Source organism: Eleginops maclovinus, chromosome 16, assembly GCF_036324505.1.
Source record: "Eleginops maclovinus isolate JMC-PN-2008 ecotype Puerto Natales chromosome 16, JC_Emac_rtc_rv5, whole genome shotgun sequence".
Lineage (NCBI taxonomy): Eukaryota > Metazoa > Chordata > Actinopteri > Perciformes > Eleginopidae > Eleginops > Eleginops maclovinus.
This window is the reverse complement of record NC_086364.1, coordinates 12,799,752-12,821,645: the sequence shown is the minus strand read 5'-3', so window position 1 is coordinate 12,821,645 and position 21,894 is coordinate 12,799,752. Positions and strand designations below refer to the sequence as shown.

General features: G+C 44.7%; 1 protein-coding gene across 2 annotated transcripts in view; it reads right to left on the bottom strand.

The window, feature by feature from the left end:
- adgrl1a (adhesion G protein-coupled receptor L1a) overlaps positions 1-21,894 on the bottom strand; it is a 132,178-nt gene that overhangs the window by 34,659 nt on the left and 75,625 nt on the right. For both annotated transcript variants that reach the window (XM_063903053.1, XM_063903054.1), the window contains 3 exons: positions 18,493-18,672; positions 6,458-6,671; positions 5,222-5,331 (listed from right to left, as the gene is read on the bottom strand). In XM_063903053.1, coding sequence (XP_063759123.1) covers positions 5,222-5,331; positions 6,458-6,671; positions 18,493-18,562 — 394 coding nt within the window. In that variant the 5' untranslated portion in view covers positions 18,563-18,672. The remainder of the gene's footprint in view (positions 1-5,221; positions 5,332-6,457; positions 6,672-18,492; positions 18,673-21,894) is intronic.

The window sequence follows — 21,894 nt, the reverse complement described above, 5'->3', positions numbered from 1 at the left end:
GTGGATCCCTGCTGCAGGCGAGATTGTCATGTATGTGTCACGCAAGTCTGATGTCCCCAGGGAGCCCTGTGAAATTGTCACGAGAGCTTACGGTGTTGCTCATTAATAAAGGAAAAAGCTGAGAGGGAGAGAGAGAGATGTAAGGAGAAATAGAGAGCAACATAAAAAGTAAAAAAGGGGCTATAGCGGCAGTAGTTTGATCTGTGCGGGGGATGGCCTTGCATCTTGGCAGCGATACAGCACAGGCAGCATCAGGATCAGCAGCAACACTGATCATTTATCATCTAATGCCAAGATCAAAATGGACACACAACCTCTATGAAGACCTGGGGAATGATAGCCTAAAGGAGTAAACATGGCAAAGCTATGACTGCGAGTCCTGTGATGCTGGGGCAGGGGGCAAGAAAGCATTACATCCCTGCCACCAACTGTGTGCGCAATCATTAACTCCAAGGTTAGGGTAGGGGGAGACGGACCAGAGAGCATCAGAGCTTTCATCCTCACTGAGACAACTGCGGGGGGCAGGGGTGCATGGCGATACCAACATTCAGCAGAGCTCGAACATATGGAATTATTTGGACATTTACTGTCAATCTAGCTTGCCCGCTTCAGGAGAGTGTATCATCAACAGATGGTATCCTAAATGTTGTAAATGGACTTTTGTGTATTTTTTCCTAAAAAGGAGGAAAATGATGGGTGTGATGCACCATAGTGACATGTAGAGAGATAGAGAAAAGAAAGAAAACGTCTTCAATGCTGCGGAGAGGGAGAAGAATAGGGTCGGTGGTGGAAGACGGTTGACTTCATTTCTTCTGCTCTTGGTTGTCCTGAAAAATAGACACCAATCACAGACACACACAGATCATCTAAAAACACACACAGAGAAAAGAGACACAAATTCAAAGATTGTCGTCACAGTGAGCAGGAGGTTAGTTTAAGGCCACCTTGGCTGTTTGTCTGATTCATTCAGCATTTCTGTTTCAGGGCCCTTTTGAGAAATAATCCGCTGCCCTCTCTCCCCTTAATCACTCAGCTCAGCGCTCTCTACAACCCTATCAATTACTCCCCCACTAATGAGTACAGCTAGTAGTCACACACACACATACACACACATGCTGGACTGCAGGACTACCATGCCTCATGTCTCTTTCAAGCAGCCTAGAGATGTGTGTGTGTGCGTGTCTTCCTCTGCATCCTTCCTTCCCTCTTGTTCCGTCTCTCACTTTAAATTTTTCACGGTAAAAAGTCATCCCTTTCCAAGGCCTGAGTAAAGTCGGCTGCTTCTCATTCACCAAACATTTATGAGCCCCGCGTCTAATGGTGCCCCTAAACATATTAATAGAATTTCATTTTCAGCTACATCAAAGTCTTTCCTTTTCTTCCCCTTGAAAACTTGACATATTACAATGCCATTATTCCTTTTACTGACAAACTCTTGCAACAAGTCAACTATCATTTCCAGCGGCTTAGTGTCCAAGACGGCAAGTCTTGTAATGAAAAGGCAGTGCTGAATACATTTGTAGGGAGGAATCAATTTTATTAAGTAAAACAGTGGCTGGGCCGCAAGATATGAATGTAAAAGTGGAGAATTTGGAGTTACCTAAGAAGCTCTGCAGAATCTCTTCGGTACAGCCTGAGTAGGCCATTTAAAGGCAGCTCTTCCGCTAACTGCACTGTGCATATCAACAAGATATATCACAGCTGATGAAGTAGCAGAGGCATAGAACCAGGTCTAATGGCTCTGGCATGGCCAGCATGGATGGCCCGAATGAAGAGCATTAGGAGTCAATAATGATGTACTGCTGTGTCCTGGGAAGGGGGGGGGGGTGGGGGGGGCAGGTAGAGTTCTCTCACAGGGCAGATTTACTCTGATTCAGTGTACATTGGTGCTAAAACTGCAGTGTAGGGTTTCCACTGCAGTAAATACATGCCACAGCTGTGTGCATGGATTTGTTATGTCTTAATGGAATCCAGCCGTCTCAAGCAGGCTGTGACAGTGCAAAATGAGGGTTCTGTTGAACTGTTTTGTCTTGCTCTGTTCTAGCTGGCAAAAACAATGCTATGTGGCAGGGAGGCCTCGCAGGGTGTTTTGGCTCGATGAGATATGATTTGACTTGTTGGCGGATTTGTATTTTTTTTTCAAAGCGATCACACGCGTAGCAACAAACACACACGTTCCGGACCCCTGCTTGAGCTCAGCTGACAAAAGCGAGTGTGTGTCAGTTTTGCTCTGGCTGTCACCTCGCTGTCTCAGGTGACTGGAAACATGACGTCTGTGTAACACGCACATATAGGCCCCTGTCAGACGCTAGCCATCATTGTGGCTACACACAATCTCAACTGCTTTGACACACAGCCTTAACGTATCATCTCTCTGTTGTTAACCTTTTTGTAGGGACAGGCGATGAAAAATATGCGTCAGCCTTGGGTGACGCCAGAGTGCCCAGCATTCCCAGCCAGACGTGAACGATGGGGCATTACCAGAGCGATTAGCAGCAGCAAATTCAATTAATCTTGACAAATCTCTGCTGAGGCAGGACTGAAGAGAGCGTCGCGCCCCCTCTCCTGGTAATTAAAATTGCCCTAGTTGAGTGGCGTGTGGTGCGATGGTGACTAGGTTTTGGGATGAACAGTTTCAGCTTTGAGTCTGAATGTGTCAGGTCTTATTTACTTCAGATGAGAACAAAAACGTGGAGCAGCCCGCAGTATAAGTTGTCTGCATACGCTCATGTGTAGTGTGGACGTGTTCTCCAGTGGAAAAGAGTGGCAGAGGACAGGAGTAATTAGCTCTTCTTTGTCACCTCAGACAGGAAGGACTTTTCATCATAGAGGGATCAGCTTCCAATTTTCTAAGCTGTGGCGTACTTCACACACAATCAAAAAAGTTTTTTCCAAACACAGGGAGGAAAAATGCAAGTCAGCAGCTATTTAATCATCCCTTTGATTGCTTTGGGGAAAGAGAGCAAGCTCCCTTGTGCAGTCAGAGAGAAACAAACAAGGTTAGAATACATGAGGAGAAAAAGCAACTTAGCAATGCTACCTCGACCCTCTATGAACTATAATATGGGACACCAGGCTAAAGCATAGAACTTCCAGAGAAAATACCTAACAAAGTCACGCGCCTGGAGAGGGTCAGTCTAACAGCAGCTAACATCTAGTGAAAGACAGACTGTGCAGAAGGTAGAGGAGACTTGAGAAGAAGATTTGTTTTGACTTTGAAGGCATCGAAGAAAAGACTCACACTATAGAGAAATTCTCAACTTCTGCTTATCTGTGACTGTGGCTGCGACCTGATCCAACAACGTTTCTCAAAAGCTAAGCCAAGGGTTAGGGCGAAAACTGAAAAAGATGTTTGGAAGTCCCTGAGTTTCTCCGAAGCTCCCCATCCGGGCTGGACAGTTGGATATTTGAATATTTGTCCCACCTGTAAAAGAAAAAAACGACAGAGACAGCAGCAGAGACTGAACAGAGTGCTAAGATACTGAGGCAGATTGATGGACAGAGAGTAAAAATAGAAGAATAACAGAAATGTTGCAGTGCAAGAAGATTAAAGACATTCGACTATAGATGAAATGTGAAAGAGAGCAGAGTACAGAAAGAGATACATGAATAGAGGTGATGCTGACTTTGAGAGATAATAAGCTAAAGGAAGATGATAGGAGAAGGAAGAAGAAGAGAGCAAAGGAGGTTAGCATCTTGGCAATGCCGTAGAGCCATTGCTCACCACAACTGTGCCTGAGGAAAAAGCAGAGAAAAACACTCAGTTTCCCCGCCCTCTTCAAGCAATCAGCCCATGCACCCCATGAAGATCTATGTATCCCACCCCCCATTATTGTTCCTTCACCCCTTCCTGGACCCCAATTCTGCTTGTGCCCGGTAGAAGTGAGCGCCACTGTCCCTCCCCTCCAGAAAAGAGTTCCTGAACAGGGAGGGGATCAATGCTGAGAGTAATAATTCATGAGGGGGAGGAGGGGAGGCTGAGCGGAGATTTTCACATGTACAAGGATCAACACAACACCATATAATCCTTTCTGTGTCTGCTCCTTTGGCTGTATGAGTGAGTGTCCTCATGTCTGTGTGCATGCTTGCTCAGGGGGGATCGAGTCAGAGGCAGAAAGAAAGAGAGCAACTGTGTGTCCCCCTTTTGCGAGTGTGAGGTAGACTTGAGTGTGTGTGTGTGCGTGCAGACGTGTGTGTATGTCACACCTGCCATGCAGCTCTGAGCAGTGCCGTGAGGAAGTCAGCCGTTACCATGGGGACATTAAAATATCTGGCGCTCCAGGTCATGTGGTCTAAAATAAGCCTTTTGCTGTTTGTGTTAAAAGTCCTATTTTAAGGTGCAACACACACACACACACACACACACACACACACACACACACACACACACACACACACACACACACACACACACACACACACACACACACACACACACACACACACACACACACACACACACACACACACACACACACACACACACAGCACCCCCTGCCTCCTTGTCTCACTGCACCCAATTTTAATTTTTATTGGAAATCAGAGGGACAGCAAAGGTGTTTGTCACCTGATAAAGGCAGCGGCATGCCCCTGGGTCAATCAGTGTACGAGTGCAGGGGCGGTGTCTGTTACACTGCTGTGATCGCCAATAAGGGCTGACCCAATGTTTGCAATGGGTGTGTGTGAAGTGCTTATCGGACCCTGTGCTTCCTTCCCCCATGTGAAAATCCCTCTCAGCTACTGTTGCGTTGCTCTGTCGATGAAGAAAAAAGGTTTAGAGTGTGTGTGTGTGTGTGTGTGTGTGTGTGTGTGTGTGTGTGTGTGTGTGTGTGTGTGTGTGTGTGTGTGTGTGTGTGTGTGTGTGTGTGTGTGTGTGTGTGTGTGTTGTGTGTGTGTGTGTGTGTGTGTGTGTGTGTGTGTGTGTGTGTGTGTGTGTGTGTGTGTGTGCATTGTCAGTGTATGAGAGAGAAAGAAGAGAGACAGAGAGAGAAAGCAGGTGAGGATGACAGTCTGTGTTGGTTTGTTTGTGTTGGAAAAGGCCATAGGGAGCAAGTGAGCACGTGTCAGAGTGAGAATGTCATTTGTCCAGGGCTTTTGGGGTTGATAAGGGGGTAGGAGGTTCAGGTGTGGGGGGGGGGAGTAAAGAGAGGGATGGGAGGGGCGATGAATGGGTTGAGGGGGTTGGGAAGGTGCAAGGGGGTGAAAGGATCTCAGTACTCACTGTAGGGGACACACTCGTACTGGATCTCCAGGTACTTGTAGGTCCCTGGACAGGGGTCTGGGAACACGTCCGACCCCGCTACCACCACACACTGGGTGCGGTTATTACACCTGCGAGTGGAGATAGGCAGGGGAAAAAGGGAGAAAAGAGAGGAAATAGAGGAAGTAAGTGATAGAAAAAAATGACGAGTGCAGTTGTAAGAAAGACAAAGAGGAGTGTGTATAAAAAAAACATCTTCAGGCTCTGAAAGATGGAAGGAACGGTTGGGAAAGGAGTAATTTCACACTAGACTAGATCATGTGACAGCTGCACCCGAGGGGTGTTGGGAAACAGAGAGGCAGGAAGAGACGGGGAAACGGAGTGGGGTGAAGGGTAGAGAGAAGGAAGGAGGGAGGGAGGGGAGAGGCAGAGAGAGGGCGAGTGACGTAAGAGGCTACTCTCTTGGGGGATTGTGAGTGGGAGCAATTAGAGGTGAGAGAACAGGGAAGGACGAGAGGGGCTAAGGCAAATACTCTACACTATACACACACAAGGAAAACATTCATTTGCACATTATACCTAAATCTAAACTGCTCGCTGCATGCTTTCGCACGTCTGCACACCAGGAAACACACATAAACACACACAAGAAAAGATATATGTCCACACACACATACACTCACTCATTCTCAACACATAATCTCTATCCAGCTTTTAGCATTTCTCCCCTGTGCTGTTTCTCACTCACGCTATCCGTTCTAGCAGTCTCTCCTTCCTTTACCCCTCAATTCTCTCCGTCACCCCCTGCCATTTCCCTCCCTCCTTAGCTCTCTCCCTGAGCTAGCACCCTGTGCCTCCATTACGTGTGTGATGGATAGCTGGGAGAGGGCTTCTATTGATCTGAGCTCAGAGGAAGCAGACGCAAAGCGCAAACACAGAGCAGCTGTAGGAAGCCCTACAAACACTCAAAAATCCCAAAGCCTCTGCATTCACATACTCGCAATCACGCACAAATGTACACAAAATGAACACACACATATGCATCACTATATATATACATGTATATATATACTACTTTCTAGACAAAGTGTCGTTCCACACAGAACAAGGATTTCAGTATTTCACCAAGAACACATCTCAGGAGGAAAAGCAGGAAATTCTGGATGTATTACAGTATGTTGTGAAAAATAATCTTGTTTACCTGGCCAAAAACAGGCTCTGTCTCTGACACAGAATACCCAACAGATCAATAGTTACCTTTGTGACATTATCTTGAAGGCGTCGGGCAGGTAGCACTGCACATTCTCCATCTGGAAGGGGTCTGCGTCACAGATCTTGTCATCAGTGCGGCCGTAGTTAGCCGTTTCAATCATGATGACATCGCTTCCAGGGCAGCGCAGCTCGATCGGGTAGCCTTCACACGCCAGCTCTCGACGCATCAGGCCGAAGGGCATCATTGATCGGCTCAGGGCTGGAATGGAAAGAGGGAGAGTGGCAAAGGTATTGATAATTCAATGAACCTTAATACTTTTAGGAGGTACTTTATTATTCAACCACATTGTAAATATGATGTGTAGTATTTGACAAATGCAGGCAGAATGAAAGTGGTTTCTATTGTCTTCATGTAAAGCTCAAATTAGTTATTATTGACTCGCCTTCACAGAGCAGTAAAGTTTCAGTTCTGTTGATGCGCAGCCTGGCAATGCAGTTTTCACATTGGAACATCACAGATCAAATATTGGCATGATGAATTGCAGCCATTACCAGTTACTCCAATAAGATATCGCGCCACTTGTGAGATAAACTGTGAGAGTTTCAAATGTTAACAAACTCCTACACACATCCAGTTATCAGCTTCTCATACTCATCCCCTCACCAGAGAAGAACGAGTGTCCTTCCAAGCATCCTTTTCACCTCAATGAGGTGTGAGAGCAGTACCTTAAGATTCTCTCTGAATAACAGAGGAAGTCATGGTAGAAAAAGCAAAGAAAGAGAACTAGTGTCTTTGTACATCTTCACCCCTGGTGTGTACACCGTTTGCACACCCACTGCTGTTAATCAGCCGTCTGAGAGGCAAGTCAATGCACTGCCGGGGCCAGCAGCGGGGCTTTGTCTGGAGAAGGGTCAGCAGGGACAGCGAGGTACTCAGGGTTAATCGCTGAGCCAGGCAGAGAGGCATGGTAGAGGGCTGCAAAGAGGCGCTGAGAGAGACACTTGTTGTCTCTCAAGCTCTCTCCATAACTGCATACCTTTCCAACTTCTCCTCTATATTCAGTCTCACACAAAAAAAAAAAGCTATACAAAATGGCATCAGACTTTCTGTACAGCATATGTGGAAACAGGGACAAAGAAATAGAATTTAGGTAGAGCCCCAGTGAGTGATCTGGCAGTGAGGGTGTCCGTGGTGTTGAAGGACAGCCAGTATTTGTCCGTGCTGAGACTTATGCCAGTGGCTGTGAGAGCTGCTGTCCATGGTCCTGAACTACAAAACTTATTTTGGGAAAATAACAAATGTGGGAGCTGTATCAGAGACTGGTAGGTGTGGAGCTGTCTGCTGTCCTGCAGGAGGGTAGTGTTTTGACTGAGCTCTCCTCTTCATTGTCAGTGTAGAGGACATGACACGTATTAGGCTGGTGGGCATTCTGTCAAATCTAAACAGAGTAGTTCACTTAATCAGGCTGTAATTTAGCAGTTCTTTATAAACCAAGGCTCTCTCGCACAGTGCTTCTCCCTGCCAGACGGGCTCAGCAGCAGACGAGGGCACTGAGTCAGCCTCTTTCTCCCACCTCTGTTAGTGCTGAAACCCAGAGCGGGGCTGTTTTCCCTTCCTGACACTGAGCTAACACTGCTTAGGTTTCAGTCGCTGTACATTCAGTGTTCATCTGGGTCAATGTCAATGTCAGTCATCCCGACATGCTCTGCAGTGGTGGGCTACATGATTCACTGCAATCGGACTTGCTCATATTTCCAAATGCCACCAATTTATGCAGCAGGGGCTTGAGTTCAGTTGTGTAACTAACGCCATTAAGGCTGAATGACTAGCACAGACAGACTTCAAATCTTTTATGCCTCGCCAGCATGCAGTGCCAGTGCCAATTCACAAAGGCCTTGATGCAAAAGCGCATACTAATTAAAGCACACGGAGATGCAAACAGCAGGCGAAGCCGGACAAACAAATCCACACACAAACGCAATAACCCACACGAGCAAATTAGCTCATACTCAGACATACTGGGCAGACGAGTGTGCGCGTCCATACTTGCGTTGCATACATACACACATACACACGCAGTGTTTTGTTGTCACAGTGGGATTGCAATGCATCGAGTCAGTGTGTTGCCTTGTTCTTTTAACTACCCTGTGGTGTAAGTACACAGCAGCATACAGCTGGCCAGCTATTAGAGCCACACAGTGAGCCAAGAGGAGTGTAAAACTGAAGGGGGCCACCAGGAGTGATCAAGCTCAGTCCACTTAGCCCCCATCACAGGGGGCAGACCACAAGTTAAACATACTTTACATACCAAACATACCTTATATAATAACTATTCCCCAATATTCAGGGACGTGTAATGCAGTGCCCCCTAAACACTAAGGGAAATAGCTAGGTTTCAGCTCTTTGAAAACAGTCAAAGGAGGTAGTTAAATTAATGTATCGCTGTTTTGTTTCTTTAGGAATCTGTTTCAACATTAAAAATAATTCCTGCATTGTTTTTGAGCGATAGTTTGCTGTTTTATTTCAGGTGGTTATGCTGATCAGCTCGTGTTTGTACAGATTGTTTTTGCTTGTTACCATGAGTGTTATGTCTGGTATTTAGCCAGGGGCTCACTGACTAGATGTTGACACGCAAAGAGTTTATTTAGTCAAGCTGAACTTGATCTTATCAAGACAAATAATTATGTTTTTGGGTAAAGGCTCAAACTAAATATAATTAATGTTTTGAATCACATCGATGTAAATTCACGTCCAATTTTACACAGATTGTGATGTATGAACCTTAATCCATTATGTTTTCAGGTTGTTTCTTTTCTTGCCCCACTGTTAGAGTTTATATGCATCTTGCCATAAATGAACAGAGCCATTATTGAGCCAGTACATTTCAATTGTGACAGCGACCATGATAAAGCCTATGTCTGGCACCACTGCAACTCTCTACTTCTGCCATAATGTATCTTCTTTCACCCCTACATATTTCAATGTTTGACAAGTTCCAGGTTTAAGGTAAATACAGCAGTTTGTAAGCCGTTTATATAAAGATAAACGGCATACATCTTTGAATGATGCATTCACAGACAAGTGTGGAGCATCATTTTGGGGGTTCCAGTGTGTGTGTGTGTGTGGTTTTTTTTGTGTGTGTGTTTGTCCATGTGTGTGTGTGGGTGTGTGGGAGCCAGATGGCCTGAGGCCTAGCTGAAGCAGAGGCTGGCTTTGAGCTGAGCTGAGATGAGATGAGCAGGGGATAAGCTTTGACTGGCCATGGGCTACGATTGTCCTTCACTCTGCAGGAATCCATTAAGGTTTCAGGGTTTCTTCAGTCAACAAACATAGATACACACGTGGCCATTTAGTCTTGCCTGTCAGACTCATAATAGCTAGATGACAAAGTATCTTTCTCAGCAGCAGCAATATGTATAGGTGGATCTAATTTCTCACTGTAAGACTATGAATCATCTCCCGTGGTATATAAAACTGTGTTCATATCTTTCATTCGCAAGAAATTGTTACCAATTCTCCCACACACTAATAATGATATGAGCCAATTCGATAATTACACAATCTTATATGAATATACGTGGTAGTGTGCAAGAACACACACACACACACACACACACACACACACACACACACACACACACACACACACACACACACACACACACACACACACACACACACACACACACACACACACACACACACACACACACACACACACACACACACACACACACACATACAGTCTGATGTCACTCCAGGGCAGCTGGTGTGAGGGGCTGAAGCGGTTGGCTTCATAATAGAAGTTCCATACAAATTAAGAGCAAGAGAGAGAACTGATTGGATTTGACTCATTATCCTCACACAGTAATTAAAGCCTGAGGGTGGATAGTTGCTTGGACACTCAGACAAGAACATCTATTGCAGAAGCTATGGCAGTCTTTTCACTCACCCATTCTTTATTTGCCATTAAAAGTCTTAACATGTATGCTCACACACAACCATACACAAAGATATACGCACAAATGCTTGCCAAGATAAACCATAATTTGGAGATGAGGACAGGTGACCTGCAACTAAGAGCTGTGACCAGCACTTGAGGAAAGTAAAAAGCATTTGCGTTTGTCAGACTCAGAGAGAGGTCATTCAGAACAGCAAAAACAGTTTGAATAGAATTTTATTTCTTTTATCGAAACGAAAGGCTCCATCATCTGCAGCGTGCCTTCAAACATAACTGCACTTTGATTTCAATACCTCTGACAGTTTGACCTTGGACTGTGTTATCACAGACACTCTATAATGTGTTTTTTCAGCAATAATTGATTTAAAAGGCTTGGCCTTGCAGGTAGCCATAGACTGTGATAGCGACTTTGCAATTGAGTCACAATAAAAGATTATACTTGTGGAGCTCTGTGGGCCCAAGGCTGACTTATTAGCTGGATGGCTGACTGTCTTACTGGGACTGAAATGTGATCAGCCCCTTTTAGCCCTCTGTCTGTTCCAGCAGTCATCTCCTAATGCTATACATTAGCATAGCACTGAAGCATGGTGCCAGAGAACATTCTCGCCAAACGGTAGTTGAGACACTGGGCATGCTTCTGACGAGGTGGGATTCTTGTTATATCATGGTCTTTATAACAAACTTTATGAGGCATTAAGGCTCATAGGTGAATATCCTCTTTTTACGTAAATTGAATATCAAAAAGTATACTGCATTCATCTACATATGCCCTCAAATTATAGCCAGTAGAGTCATCTCCCTCATGAGTTTCAGGTTCGTTTCTCAGTAAATCTGGCAAAGAAGAACAAGTCATTTTACAGTCGTGGACAGAACGGAGAGGTCTCAGTGATGGGAATCGCTCTCCCACAGAATAATCCCGACCAATGTCTCCAGTACTTTATCAGTTTAGCGCTTTATCTTATCGTCTCATTTAGCATTTCGAGTTAGTATAATGACTCGCTGGAGCATGGCCTGTCATCCCAGACAAGCTGAGGCAGTGCGGCCAGAACTGTCACATCCAGGCAGCCTTCAAGCTGAAGAGTTGTGACAAAGTGACATCCCGAGACAAACCTAAATGCCTAACATGAGGGTGCAGGGGATGTGTGCTGTGTGAGTGAGCTTGTGGGACAATGTGTGTGTGTGTGTGTGTGTGTGTGTGTGTGTGTGTGTGTGTGTGTGTGTGTGTGTGTGTGTGTGTGTGTGTGTGTGTGTGTGTGTGTGTGTGTGTGTGTGTGTGTGTGTGTGTTTGTGTGTGTGTGTGTGTGGCGGTAACGGCAGCCTCAAAGCTAGGATGCTATCTCATCACTTCTGACTCTTCCGCCTGTCTCCTAAAGGCAAACGAGACGGAGGAGATGAGATGAGGACCGACTGTATAGGGAGTCACCAGCCAAGCTATACGGTCAGAACACAAAGCAGCGAAAAAATGACACACATCTACTGTGATGGAGCCAAGTCAAGCTTACACACAGGGAGATAAATGGAAGCCAGAACAAGTAAGAGAGGGTAACAATAGAAAAAGAAACCATCAAACTAGATGCTGGCAGAAGATCAACATCACAACTCTTCTTTTGGAAGCACAAGGTCACCAACATAAAAGGAGTGAGTCAGACAAACATTTGTGGGAAATAGGACCTCCTATTGTCTCCATCCAATCAGAATGGGCAGCCTCTCTCCTCAGTGACCCAGTCCCCTAACTGAACTGAATTACAGCACATCTAATAACATTACATCATTTGTTAGGGAATTAAACAAGCCCCCATTGGAAATGGGATACGTACAAACCCTCATGCAACCCTTACTCATGCATTTGCGATTATCACACCACAATTATTGCCATTAGAAACACACAAGCACTAACCCTCATTCACCCTCAACTTCAAAAACTCTCAGTGTGTTGACAAACTTTGCTGTAGGGGGGACTAGCAGGCATAGCATAGAAATTAAGACAGGCGGTAAAAGGGCCAAGAGACACAGAGCAACACACACACAAACTTTAGGAAGCAGGCGAGACGGGACGTGCTCATACTGTCAAACCACTTCATTGGTAGCGCTGGCGCCTAATTATGCAATAAAAGCGCCTCAGCGGGGGGAAACGGCATAGCCCAAAATGAAAATCACCCTGCCTAAAAAGTAGGAGATTCACCCGGTGTAAAATATCTTCAATCTCCCAAGGGGTATGAGCTGTGCTGCAGGCCTAACACAACTCTATTATGTTCTCTGTTTCCAGCACATATCACAAGAGGCAGGCCAGCAGCAGACAGTGAGTCAGACAGACCTAGATACATACAGTATAAACATTGTGTTGGAGTAAAACTACAGGTGATGCAGAGAAACAGCCACAGGGATGAAGGGAGAATAAACATGAGTAATAGAGGTGGAGAGGAAAGTGAGAAAGGTGGTGATACAGAAGAGAAGAAAGTGGTAAGAAAAGGGAGGGAGAGTGAGAAATAAGGTGTGAAGAGAGAAGGGGGACTGAGTGAGTGAGCACCATGCAAGGCTTGCTGTCAGAAAGATATGTGTGCATTCAGAAGAGTTGCAAGTCGCATCCAGAGACCAGTTAAGAAAGATGAGTGTCAAAGCCCGGGCCTGCCAGTGCATTAGACACTTAATTAACCTTCTTATACACTAAGGCTAAGGCTTGGACGTGTGCACTGAGTGTGTGTCTGTGTGTATTTTTACTGTGCATGTTTATGAGCTGATTTATCTGTTGGGTAGCTAGTGTGCTGCATTTGTGGTGCTGCTGTACCTACTATTTCTCATTGAAGAATTACAATTTCATTTGGCTATAAAACACTAATGTATCCCTCTTATCCTTAAAGGCCATCTTGTTCACCTGTAGCCTATACTGTATGTTTCCACCAGTCTTTGTGTTTTGAATTTTATTTTACGTTAGCAGCATCCCTCAATCTCTCATCTAATTTCATCCTCCTGGAAACTGCCTCATTTACCCTCGCCTGTGTCCTTCACTCTCCCCTTGTTTTTGTTCTCTTGTCCTGACCCTTCACCTCCTGTTTTCTGCCCTTCCCTTCCCATTCCTTACTCGTCCTTTATCCCCGCGCACAGGTTTTTGAGCCTCTCCACTCATCCATCTCTCTCCCTGCGGTTCTCTCTTTCCCCTTCTCTCCCCCTCTCATTCCCCCTCTACTGCCCTTGGCTGCCAGCCGTAAGCTGCTGCTGTTAATTATAAATCTGCAGTCCACAAAACACACAAAAAGCAAATGCACACATATCTCAAGCACATGACATGCTTGACACATACACACAAACAGACACTCATACACACAGAGACAGACACACAGAGACAGACAGACAGACACACACACACACACACAGACAGACACACACACACACACACACACACACACACACACACACACACACACACAAGACAGACACACACACACAAACACACACACACACACACACACACACACACACACACACACACACACACACACACACACACACACACACACACACACACACACACACACACACACACACACACACACACACACACACACATACACACAGTCCTTCACGGCTACAAAGCCTCAAAGTTACGCTGCTAGGCCCTGAGAGAAAAGAGGCAGCTATCACACGACTGCACAAACAGGAACACAATCCCCAGTCCTTAATGTAGGAGCTTGTTTGCAGCACACAAATCAATGTACACAAACTAACATACCCCAACGCACACAACTACAAGCAAACAAAAACGAAATGGGCTCACACATGCACAAACACGCGTACACCAACACTGTGAACAAATGAATAAACAAAAAAGGCACAGCCCCCGTATACAGGCACCGACACATGAGATCAGTGTGCGTCATCTTCAAAGGAAGGTTTGAAAGAACACACCGCCACTCCGCCCAGGCCTCTCCCTCCGTCTCCTGCCCGCCCCCGACTACCAATACATGTTCAAAGGCCATCCATTAACCTTTCACTCACACAGGCCTCTCTGTGATCTACTGCTCTCAGCCAAGGGCTTTGAAGAGCACAGAAACCCCCAGCACCAGGGAGGGAGCAGGGGAGGTAGCAAACAACCGATGAGCGTAAGACACAAAGAGGCAAAAGATGAGTGAAAGAAAAAGGAAAGGAGGGAATGATAACAAAACAGATGTCCTGTTATCATATATTAGGCCGAGGGTAAGGAAAGGGAAACAGAGCCAGGGTGGCTGGATAGGAAATGTGGCAAAGCGATGGGCTGAAGAGGACAGAGGTGAAAGAGAGTGTGCGAGGAAGAAAATTGAAGGGGTAAAAGGAATATGAAGAGAGAGAGAGAAGGGCAGCATAAAGAGGAGAGTTTGGGCGAAGGACATCACAACTAAGAGGGATGGAATAATAGCTCAGTTGTTGGAGGAGAAAAAGCAGGGAGATTGGATCAAAATGAGACTTGGAGAACTTAGAAACACAGTGCTCTGCCAGATATATGCTCTGTCTGATAGCAGAAAAAGTGTAAAGCTAAGAGTTCAAAAAAACACACACATTAAAGCAATATGCTTTACAAATTATACAACAATAAGCCGAGTGCACATAGCAAGGTTAGCGGCACTATGGCTTTATTGCCTCCTCTAAAGATATTATTGCTATAAGCCCGTCAAAGAATCAATTCTTATGAATTAGTGAGTAGGTTGCAGTTTTGAAATTATCATTTTAATATTATAGTATTGTGGGACTAAGCGTCTACTGTATGTGGAAAAATTCAATATGGGATATGGTTTCAGGTCAAGGTTTTTTGAAGATCTTAACTCAGAATTTTAAACCTAGAGTTGAGCAACTCCTTTATCCAAAATAACTGTTCTCTGATAAAAAGCATCAGGCTTGCAAAGGCCTAGTCAATTCTTCATGAGGAAACCTATGAAATATACCCACCCCTGCATTACTGAAAGCAAAATACTGCATTGAGATCAGTCCCCATTCACACATTGTCACCATACAAGGACAGTTGAAAGACTAAAGCACTTTGTTGAGGTGATGTGTAAAAACAGCTATTCCCCCACCCTTTAATAATAACTACTGTTCAGGGGAAAATGCACAGAAAAAAAGGTAAGGCGGAAAAGGGAAAGACCGATAAAAATGTCAGCGTGTGCTCTGAAGGACCAGGGGCCTTTCCACACGACTGATCTGAGAGCAAAGGCTTAAATACAGGGGAGATGAGAACAGATTTCACCAGTCAGTTTGCTGGTGTCCTGATACAAGCTACACTCACATAAAATGCTCACACATACAATACAATAATGCAACTACAAAAACACACATGTACATTAACACAGCTCACGTGCATTACAAACTGAAAGGACCAACATGTAGCCTTGTTACTATCTGTCTTCCCCCATTGATGCACATAAATACAAAAACAAATACACACACACACACACATGCAGACGCCAATGCTTGCGCTATGCTAAATGAAAGCTGTGTGTCAGGGCTTCATCATGTACTGAGCAGCTGCCTGCAATGCCTGCCACATTAAGCAAGCCTAATGGGCTTTCAGTGCAACAACACTGCATATGAAGGGTTGTACATTTTCGAGCATTCTGTGGAATCAGCGGGACATTTAGTTTGTCAGGGTTTGCATGTCACTCTGTCAGGGAGCCTGCCGTGCCAGTCTGGTGAAGCGGTTTTGTAAATGCGTGAAGGAAAACATTACTTTTTTTGTCTCTGCAAGTATGAGTTTGCATACACAGATGAAAACACTGTCTTAGTTTAACACAGCCAAAGAGAAATGGAGAATTGCAGGGTTATTTTAAAATATAATAAGGCAGGTGAGTGCGGTTGGCGGGACAGAGCTGGAAAAAAGTATGTGTACCGAGCTCATGCTGGTTAGGAACATTTGCATTTAAAGAGCTGGTTCCACTGAGGAATAAAAACGTGTACGTTTTACGGATAAATATTAGGATCTGCAGCCAGAAATAGAGTGTGGTTAAAGCATGGCAGATTAGTTGGGACACCAAGAAGGAGCAAGGGTACACATTAGACTGTGAAGCCATGTGTGATGATCCTGCAGGTTTCCAAATGAGCTCTGATTAGCCTGAGAGTGATTTCAGCAGCTCTCGTCACATGAAAACCCTGCCCTCTTCCTTCCAGTTCTCCCACCTTTACTCTTTTCTCTTTTCTTTTGTCCTGCTCCCCTGATCACAACATAGTAGAATAAAGAGAATACAGTTCAGCCAAACTTTGGCCGGCAAAATGAACAGCGCCAAAACCATGTTGGTGTGTTTACTTGCATGCATCATTTCATTCGACAACATTTGGTGATTTCATCAGACAAAATGTTGCATTTAATACAGATAATAGTCATTGATTATAAATGCATTTTTAATAGCCCCAGATGCCAGGTCACAAAGATAGTTGAATAATTGTAACGTATGTGCACCAAAAAAAACCAAAGCAAGACAGCACCAAAAGCAAATTGTGTCCAATTGGAACAAGGCGTACGCTGCTCAAATTCAGTATTACAAAAGAGGCCAAATTAAAATGGAAAGAACAACATACTCAAATTAGAACTGCACCTGGCCAATCAAAGCTTACACAGAGGGAAAGCTAAAACCCAATGCTGACTCAGGCATACACAACACATTTTAATTTTAACCTCCCTCACTCAGTTTCTTTGACTCCTCCTGCTCAACCATTGGCCCTGTGATGACTGTGTCTGGACCTCATGCTCCTCCCCCTGCTCATCCTTGCTGTCCATCACCCAGCGGCTCATTGGCACAGAGCTGACCGAGAGCATACAGCAGATGGTGTGCTGCTGTCTGTGTGGCAGGCCACTAGCAGGAGACCCGACAGCCCCTCCTTCCCCTCTTCGGCCCTTTGCCTCCCCATGCAATCCCTGCTCCTTTCCTTTCCACATCTTCCAACACACACACACACACACACACCCCCCAGCATCACTTCAGCCCATCCAGGTCACCTGCTGCCACGCTTACAACAGCGAGCACACACATACCACACACACACAGTAAAACACAAAATGTAATATCTTATGGTACAAGGCACATTCAAGGAGGTCACACATATGGCACTATTACATGCACGGATTCCTCCTTATATTCTTGCCACGCTCCAACTAACATCGAGATGACAAGAAATTTTATTGACAATCACACATACACGCTGTACCACACACACAACCTCTCTCCGTTTCATGTAGAGACAGTTTGGTTAATCAAGTGCAGTGTTTCTAGCCTGGTCAGCAAGTCAGTATACTTACAACCTTCATCACGTAGCTAACGTATAAATATTACATCCTCATTTGCAATAACCTGGTCAGGCCAGTTACAGAGCACGGCCGACCCGCAGGAGCCTATGTTCTTCATTACAAGCTGGCTTAGTGAAGCAATAGAAGTCATACATATTGTATTTATTTACTATATGAAAACTTTACACACACAATAGCGTAAACACTTAATGCAGATAGACAGGAATTTAGTTATTAACTCTGCCAAGGAGGTTATGTTTTCAGCTTGTTTGTCTGACTTTCAGATGGATTGCTTAAAAAACAACTAGCACGATGGTCATTAAACTTAGTGGAAGGGTGTAGCCAAGGGTGATGCATCAAATCCTGGGCTCTGTACACAAGTATCTTCTGAGGACCCTTGAGCTTTTTAAGAAAGCGCAAACCCAGTGGTAACAGGGACCTCGGAGAGCCTCCTATATTTATTTATTTGTATCCAAAATTGGTGCCCTGGGTAGTCCCACTATTACCCCCACTATGACACCCTTGTGTGTAGCCTGGGCCAAGGAAAAACCCATTAATACATTTTGGAGCAGATTCGGATCACGGAGGGAATAAACTAAATACAACTAACTTTTGTTTGCATTGCAAGATAGGGCATCTAATTCATTCATATGGTGATGGAATAATCAGAAAGCTCTGAGTAATAAGATACACATAATCTTTTAGCATACAATGTTTTTTTCACATTAGGACTTCAAACTCATAAACCAACATTGAGAGAGAAACTTCCTGAACATCCCAAGAGAACCATTGGCTTGGCGGAGGTTGTCCCTCTCAAAGGGCCATTCTAGTTTAAAATGTAATATTAAAATAATATGGGTATTTTTACACACCTGGGGAGGAAGGGGTGACATTGCTGAAAGCCACAGCACAAGTTAAGATGATCCAGACTGCCAGAGCCATGGTAGAGGCTGAGCAGGGGTTGAGGGGTGGGGCTAAAGCGTAGAGGTGGTCAGCAGGCACAGGTGAGCGGGGTGGCAGGTCCTCAGCTTACACCCTCCCTGAGGGTGGTCCTGCAAAAAAGAGATTCAGAAACGTAAGTGCCTCATAAACATTTGCATGTGACTGTACATCCACACCGAGGAATTGTTCAATTGTGCTGTTTTTCCATTCTTCCCCCTCTTAGTCTGGCATTTAAATTAGACAGTGTTGACTAATTTATTCTGCATTAATCACTGGAATATGTGATAATAACTGCAGAAAACTGAGTGACTCACAAGCAGTATAGCATACTAAATAGTATCACAGCAGGCAAATAGGATGGGAGGAATAGGAGAGGCTCCCCCTGTGGTGGACAGGTATAATGATCAGACGGGGAGATCTGAGGCCATTTTGTGCAGGATGGCATAGCAACAGCTGCTACCCCTACCAGCTCATCACTCCACAGTGTTTAACGCTTGATTGAATCAGACTACATATGTTTTGAGGCAGTTAAGGGGCTATATGAGACATGTCAAAATAACATGTCTTCTGTGTGTGTGTGTGTGTGTGTGTGTGTGTGTGTGTGTGTGTGTGTGTGTGTGTGTGTGTGTGTGTGTGTGTGTGTGTGTGTGTGTGTGTGTGTGTGTGTGTGTGTGTGTGTTTGTGTGTGTTCTTTGCGTAGAGGCAAGCACACTCAAACGCAGACGGTAAAAAGTGGTGACTCAGTCAGCAGTGCCGTAGGGCTCAAACATCTCATTTGCCTAATGAAATAAATCATAATCTGAAACTATAGTTCTGATTTTTTAAAGTAGAAACTGCTCTGCCCTGCAGGGGGTTGGAGACAGAAAGCAGTAGAGATGGTATTGTTAGAGCTAATACTCCTCCTGCTGAGCTTGCTGATGAAACAAACAGATTGGACTGCATCTGTCTATATCTGTGTGTATGTGTGCTCATTTATTTTATTTATTTTAAGGGGGTTTAGAGGATTTACTTTGATGTCCCTAACCCTCTTTTCTCTTGTTATGCACCCTCTGGAAAAAAGAAACACACAGGTCGACTTTTGTACAGTGTCAGTGTGATGTTTCTATATTATCATGTTTCAGACAAAATTATACATCTTACAAATAATGGATATGTTAAAATGTAAATCTAGAGGCCTTTACACACACTCATAAATCAACAACACAAAAGTGAAAAATACTTTCCTGTGAAAGGTAAGAAGCACTGGTATCTGTTATGCAGCGCAACAACACACACAAGTACTGTACGTGCAGACATGGACAAGCTCCGTCCACTTTGCAGCCAAGATGGCAGATCCTGAGTGACTGGGTGGCTCCTGCCTCTCTTTATCACCACTGATTTGGCTTCCCCTCCACCTCTCCAGCCCCTCCCCTTCCTGACCTTCTCTGATATTTACCCTTCTCCCTTGTGGCAACGCCTGGCCCGCAGCCACTGTCTTGCCTGGGTGTCGCTGTGTGGATTAGTATGTTGGATGTCGTATAGTACGAGTAAGACCGAGTGGGCGAGGAGAGGGCAAACAGTGAAAAGAGAGAAAGAATTCAAACAGGACACAGAGTACTGTACAGCAGCATATCCGCAGCAGCTGTTCTCTACACCAGCATTTATTTCTATTATGTGCACAACCACACAACCTCTTCACTTTTGCTGCAGCCTGTGCCTTAATTTGAGTTTGTTTGCGACCACCCTCTATGACCAGAAGCTGAGAGAAAAAGGACACACTCAGAGGGTGGGCAAGGGAGACAAAGAAAGAGTGGAAAAGCAGTAAACAAATAGCAATAGACATGTGATGTGGTACTGTAGGAGACTTGGCATCAGTGCCCCCTCTCATGGCTTCCCCCCCTCCATTCTTGCTCTATTATCAATGGTCAAAAAGCGATTCCCTCCTGTGTAGTGACAGGTCGGTTTTTTTCTCTCTTACTTGGTGGTTTTAATAAGAAAAATCTGTCTTTCCTTTCCTTTCCTCTGACTGTACTTCCATCTGTACTTTTTAACAATAGCTCTCCTGTGGTCTCAGAAGATGAGGAGAGAAAGGGGGGGCTGGTATGTGATTGAAAGAGGGAGGGAGAGAAAAAGTGCAGGGTGGATAAATTGATTTCATTTTGTGAGAAAAAAAAGCGAGCATTACAGAACACTATTTCAATGTGGTAAGCAGGGAGAAGATGTAGTATAGAGAAAAGAAGGATGTAAAAAATGAAAGAAAACTGAAAAAGACGCAGCTTCATGTGGCCTGAGTAACTATTAAACAAGGAACAGAAGGAAACAAAGAAGTATATAACAAAGTAAGGGAAGGATGGCTTTCTGTATAACGAGAAAAAAAAAGAAGGAGTGGGAGGAGAAACAGCTGAAAATAGCCAAGTGAGAACAGCAAATGAATAGTAAGAAAAAAGGAAGTAATGTCAAAGGAGAAAACATTGCTTCTGCCTGTGTTTATGAGTCAGTCTGCCTCTGGGTTGGGGAAGTTTAGGAGTCTTTGGAGGGTGTGAGAAGGGTGTCTTCGCACTCTTTGCTCTCCCTACTTGGAGAATGTTACGTGCCCGAGGCCAGATACTGACCTTCTGCACTGATCACATCCGCCATTATTATCATCACTGTTTCTCTTGTAATAGAGCATAACATCACATCCCTATGAGACCAGAGACCACAAAATGTGAGAACGGACAGCAATTTCTCTTCACTGGTGAAAAAAGGTGACGAGGGCAGGAAGGCAGATAACAGATCGTTGTGTAAAAAAATAACACAGACATGCAGCTGTCCTAATGAAGCGGTGGCGGATATGGTTGGGGGATTGGACAAATATATAATTTGCTGAGTAATTACGGATGTTTTGTGGGTTTCTAAGGCATTTGTTTTCATTTTGTTTTACTAATTCAGATGATTTGCCACTGAAGAGCGAGTGAGCTGCTCTTCTGCGGGCAGAGAAAGAGACAGCAGGGGAACAAATAGGCGATTCGGCAACATTTCACATGTAACTATTTTTTTGACCAAACCAGAGTAAGTGATTGTTGGAACAGGTAAAAAAGATTTACGTTGACATCATGTTTTTGTGAAATGCTGTTGTGTATTGACCTTCTGGGCTACCGTACCCAACCCGAGTAGCAGAGTTACACTTAAGTGCACAGCTCAGTCATACTGTTCGGGATGCTCCCCTTAGTAACTTCGGCTATTCATTTCCATTCTGCCTTGATCCAAAGCAAATAACCTCATTATCCATTTCCATTGGATCATTAGGATAATCACCATTTTCATTACGATCTGTTTGCTTTAGCAGAGATGCTCATCGAGAGGTGTCACTA